Raw genomic sequence first — 6095 nt, forward strand, 5'->3', positions numbered from 1 at the left:
TTCATAAATGTAAAACTTTTGTGTCATTTTTCTGTATAATTTCAGATATGTTATTTGGTTCACATTAAATTTGTATCCGCGATAATTTCTTTCGACACTATCTCACCAATTAAGTTAAATCATAATCTCGTATTAGCCTGTTACAGTTATTTAGTGATGCAAGAAAATAATAATGGAAAATTTATAAAAGTATACATGTTTCAAATTTATTTTCAATAATACAATTAAAAATCAAAATTGTGCATGAGATTGTAGTGCTGGTCGAAAACGGTTAATTTTCGGGTTATCATTATTATAACTGAGATTGCATTTTACCGTATTTTAAAAAAAAAATTATAACTTGGATAATTTTGAAAAAACACCTAATAATAATCCAGATGATCGAAGTTTATTAGTACTCCGATCTAAGCATCACCCTGACAAAAACACATTTAATTTTTGAAAACTTTTATGTTATGCATAAATTTCACGCTCCCACAGAATAAAAAACAAAGCATAGAGTACAGAAGAGAGTAAAATAAGTGGGAAGGTGGCAGGGACAGCTCAAACAATGTGTAGCCCAAGGAATAAAATCAGTGCACAGTTCACGGGTGCTCAAATCCCTTAGTTGCAGATGATGAATTATATATTAGTTATTGATTGCCCGACATATAAGAACAATCAAGAATGCAGATGGATGGATACCTCATAAAGAAAAGAAAAAAGAATGCAGATGGATTTTATGATGAACAAATCTTTAGCCATTTGACGTGATTGTCATATTGCATTCGGGGTGATAGATTTTTATTTTATATCTAAAAAAATAAGCTCCGCAAAGTTTATCGGGTATAAAGTTTAATTATAGCTTCCTTCATAACAAAATCAACAAATTTTGCTATCATCTAGGAGGGTGTTGGACCACATCTAGGAGGGTGTTGGACCAAGTGTCACTGTTTAGGAGCAAAAGGCCTATCTTGTCATTTTCTGAGAAAATGGTCGCAATTTTCACTTCAAAATGCTAACTTTGTGTTGTGTTAACAAAAACCCAACTTCAAGTCGTGTTTTACTCAGAAAAATCAAAACACAACTTCAAGTCGTGTTTTGAAGTGACAGTTGGGACATTTTTTCAGAAAACGACAATGAGATCTATTTAGATTAAAATAGTGACTTTTTGGACCTTTTCTCTCCATTTAGAAGGTCACGTGGAAAGAATTTGAAGCAGATGAAAAGAGCTGAGATAATAGGCAAGAGGAAGAGTACAGTACATTACATTTTGTATAAAAATAAGAATAACATAATATAGTATAATCAAGTGATTCCAAAGAGGACATTTCCCCGCGTCGATCATATAATTGAAGTTTATGTACAAAACAGAGTAATTCTTAGGCAATGTTTTTTTTTTTGTGTGTTCTTAAAGGTCTATTCTATATAACATGAACTCCACACATTTTGACCTTCACTTCTCCAATAGGAACGCTAAAAGAAACCTTAATTTTGTCTCCACTTTTCATTGAGATCTTCTCTCCTGTAATGCAGTGTACCTTGGACCGTGCTTCACCGACTACAATATTTACACAGATGGGATAGTTCTCTGTTATACCTTCCGTGTCATTCGTGATAACAGCTTTGATGGATGTCCACTTCTCTTTATTGGCTTTGCATGTATACACAACCCAGAGTGCAAGACCTAAGAAGTTAGATCCAAAGCTTTCTGGGATATCAAAAGAGACCATACACCCACTGCTTTTGTAGTCGAACCATTCTGCAACCTCTGTGTTTGGTAGATGAGCTTCAAATGGACGGCGGTGTTCTCCAACCTGTAACATAAAAAATATGAATAGATTTATAGAAGTGTGACTGTGTTTCATTGTAAGACCAATAGCAACATACCTGAAGGAAACTCGGTTTTAAACTTATTGATTTTAGATTGTTGCACTGGGTAAAACACAATTCTTCCAATTCCTTCAACACTGACATGTCTGGTAGATCTTGTAGGCTTGTGCATTCTTCAACGTAAAGTAATTGAAGATGAGAAGGAAGAAACGAAATTGATTGAAGGCTGATGCATCCATCTATATACAACTGCTTCAACTTTCTTAAGCTCGATAAATCAGGTAGTTGTTCTAGTGAATTGTGATTATATACCCTCAACTCTTCCAGATTCACAGGAAGTTCCGGAAGGGAGGACCCAAAACTTGTACACTTATCCAATGTAAGATATTGTAGGTTGAAAAGCTCAGAAAGGCTGAATGGTTTTGGCGAAGAGAGAATTGGTCCCTCATCAATAAGCCCTAACCTTTCCAAAGAAGAGAAACACAGAATAATAGGCAGGTACAATCTTACATTACAACTCAGGTCCAGGGCTTTCAACTTCTTCATATTTTTTACTGAATTAGGTAAATTGATTCTCCCTGTATCCCCCGGGTGAATAGCCAAATCTTCAATTGAGGTAAGATTCCAGATACTTGTGGGCACATATCTAAGCTTCTTGCAATCATATAGATGCAACTCTTTTAACCTACTCAGCTGTCCTGTAGAGTCTGGTACTTGTTCAATTCCTGAGTTATTTGCATCCAGACTTTCTAAACATTGCATCTTCCCCAATTGCTCAGGCAATTGCTGCAGGTCTGAACACATGCTCAGATTTAGTTTTTTGAGTAACTTGAGCTTCCATATGTCTTTTGGAAGATTTCTAAGGTTTTTGCACCAATACAAATATAGATCCTCCATGTTAATCAGGCTGACTAATGAATCTGGTAACTGTTTAATTGCAGTACCACCTGCATCAAGCTTTTTTAAGGCTTTTATCTCTCCCAATTGTTCAGGTAACCGCGTAAGCTTCTTGCAAGAGCTCAACTTCAACTCAACTAATTCCTTGAGGTGAGTAATTGAATCTGGCAGTTTCTCAATTGCTGTAAAACTTGCATCAATCTTCTTTAACGCCTTCAAATCACCCAAGTGCTCTGGTAGTCGTTTTAGTTCATGGCATCCGCTCAGATACAAACAACTCAGATAATTTAATTGTTTGATAGGCTGTTTCAGACCACCGAAGTCAGTAAATTTGAAAATATTTATGCACAACTACATTTTTAATACTTTCTACCCCTGCGTCCCTTTTTAATTATCACATTCGAAAAAAAAACATATATTAAGAAAATTTTAATACTATTAAAAATTGTTTTCATGTATTGCCCTTAATTATTATATTAAATGATGAGATTAGTTGTAAAGTCAAATATTGGATGGAATTAGGAATGGAGAGATATGAAAAAATTGGTACAAAAATGTATTGGAATAAGAGTTAGACAACTATTGAGCCACAATTTTTTTACATGTTTATCTATGATAATATAGTATAGACTGCATAGTATGAATTAGTAACTAGTTTACTCACCCAACTTATGATAAATTATTGTGTACATTAAATTGACCCTGAAATGTGTATGAAATACTAATTTTGCAGATCATATTAATAATGAACAATAAATTATTAAAACAAGGAATATGAGAAGTTTAACTGAACCAATTATGCATAAATAGATACTTTCTACTATAAGGACCAAGAAATAATTATAGAATACTAACTATTTTTATTTACGTACCATGGGTCCTCTCCATAATCTCTTGAATTTGCTGGATGGCATTTCAACTGAAATGAGATTTTGCGGACGAAAAGTAGAAGGCAACTGCGTCCACGGACAATAATGCCACCTAATGCACCTTAATTTGGGAAGTAAATTTTCAAAACTTCCTGCAATGTCACTTCCTACCCTGTCATTTGAATCAATTATTTGAAGTAGTCTCAAGTTGGACATCCTTTCGAATATAACTGTACTTAGTTCTCTGTCTGCAGAAGTTGTTAAGTCTAATACAAGGCCTTCAACATTAAATTTTTCCTGATAATTTGATCAATAATAGAATTTTAGAAAACTGTGATAATGAAATATCATATAAGAATTTTGAAAAGTTCCTGATAATGGATCTAATGTGGGTTGTTCATTTTAGCATTTATAAAGACCGAATACAACTAGGATAGTATTTTCATTTTGATTACCTCTAGATGTTGCAATTCCTTCCACGCATTTCCTCTCAAGAACAAGCGTGTACTCTTTCCAAGTTCCCTTCCCATGTCTTGGATTAAATTATGCATCTCAAAGTTATTATGTCTGTCAATTGACAATAGACATCTGTCCAGGAGATTTTGGATGCCAACCCCGGGAAAGAAATCACAAGATTTGAAAACATCAGTAGCCTCATCTTTGTCCTTTCCGACGAAGAAGAAAGCAATATCGAGAAAAATTGCCTTCTGCGTCTCATCGTCTAATTCATCGTAGCTCAGTTGAAGTATTTTCTGTATATCATTCTCTGGAATTGCTCTAACTTTTGCAAGCTTCTCTTTCCAGAAAGACTCATGAGTCCTACCGAGCAAAGATGAACCCAACACCTTAAGAGCTAATGGAAGACCACCAGCATGAGTTACAAAGCTTCGGCAGAGCTCCTTGAAACTTTCAGGCGGCACTGGTTTTCTGAAGGCATGATAGCTAAAGAGCTTTAATGAATCATCTTTTCCTAATGTCTGCACCATGTATACATCTATCTCTGATATAACCACTTTTAATTTATTTAGAAGGTTTACATCTCTTGTCGTGATTATAATTTTACTTCCAGCGGAAAAGAAGTTGCTGAGATTTGCGGGCAATTTTGGATAGTGTGTTTGGTCCAAATCATCAAGAATGATTAGAGCTTTTTTTGAATGAAGAATTTGTTTCAGTTTTCTCATCTTACCTTCAACATCAATAACCTTATAATTTTTCTTTCTGAGAAGATCAATCAAGAGTTGCTCAAGTGGAGGAAGTAGAGAAGTAACTCCTTGTGAGGACTGCTCAAAATTTTCATGAAAGCAGCTAATATCAAATTTATTGACATTTTGGTTGTAGAAAGTTTTAGCGATCATGGTTTTCCCAATTCCGCCCATCCCACATATACCAATGGTACGTACATCATTAGAATCCATGCTCAATTTTTGATATATTTCTGCAACTGCAGAATCTATCCCGAATAATTTTTCATGATGAAATGTTGTTGAAAACGCCCTTGTTGTCACATTCTCCACAATTTTCCGAATGATGTCTGATTCATTCCTGTGTCATTAATACAGATATACGATACAATCAGTTTAAATATGCATCATGTCCCTGTATTCAGCCTCCTAGAAACTGAAGACAACACGTATTTCATTCACATGCTTGCACAAATTATTGTAATCAACCATAAGCAAAGAAAAATGTAAGGAGAAAACACAATTTCATTGGATTAAGGAAAGAAAATCCAGTATATATGGAGAGAGCTTCAGGATCTTAGTCTCTACTTGTGTCTGCTGTAAAATAACTTTATCTGGGAAAATTACTTCCAACCTTTAAATTTCCTGGTGAAAATGTTTTACTATTTTTATTGTCTATTTACTTGATGCAAATAATCAGATTCTAATTATCTTATAAAGTTCTTGAGTATGTATATAGATTAAAATTACGTAGTCCCTCGCGGGACAGCAAAAATGACCATTTTCAAAAATTTTAATAAAGGAACGTACTCATTTGCTTCTTTCCTGAGATGGTGTCCTGATAGCTCAGCGATTTCAGATAGAGCTGATTTCCACTTCACAATCACATGAGCGGAATGACGCTTTTTAAGGCCATCAAGAGCTTTCCCAAAACTCCCCTTATGGTGTCGAACATCTGATGGATCAACATAGCAAAATATAGGAACAACTTGATTTTTTGTCCTATCAAACCTAATGATTTCTGCAAGCTCATCAAGGCACCAGGGGGAACGAGCATAGTTCTCTGACAGAACAACGATGAACATTTTTGAGTTTCTGATTGCATCAAGTAGACTGGATGAAATTTCTTGGCCCTTTTAAAGTGCAGGATCATCTCTGAAGGTTCGGATTCCAGCTTGATCTAAAGCAGAGTAAAGATGTGAAGTGAAGTTCCTGCGAGTGTCCTTACCATAAAAGCTCAAGAACACATCCCAGCTGCTTGATTCAGATGAACAAGAGGAAGAACAACAAGGGTCAGTTAATTGTGGATTACTAGTGGTATCTTTGGAAGAATGAC

The 6095-nt window shown here is 35.0% G+C and overlaps 1 protein-coding gene across 1 annotated transcript; it reads right to left on the bottom strand.

The window, feature by feature from the left end:
• Positions 1-1217: 1217 nt before the first annotated feature.
• LOC108219557 (disease resistance protein RPV1-like) lies at positions 1218-5994 on the bottom strand. Its single transcript, XM_017393060.2, has 5 exons — positions 5570-5994; positions 4034-5120; positions 3582-3875; positions 1870-3012; positions 1218-1796 (listed from the first exon to the last, which is right to left on the bottom strand). Exons 1-5 carry the CDS (start codon positions 5842-5844, stop codon positions 1404-1406), a joined length of 3192 nt encoding a protein of 1063 aa, XP_017248549.1. The 5' UTR covers positions 5845-5994; the 3' UTR covers positions 1218-1403.
• Between the last annotated feature and the right edge of the window lie 101 nt (positions 5995-6095).

The sequence above is a fragment of the Daucus carota genome, chromosome 4, assembly GCF_001625215.2.
Source record: "Daucus carota subsp. sativus chromosome 4, DH1 v3.0, whole genome shotgun sequence".
Classification (NCBI taxonomy): Eukaryota; Viridiplantae; Streptophyta; class Magnoliopsida; order Apiales; family Apiaceae; genus Daucus; species Daucus carota.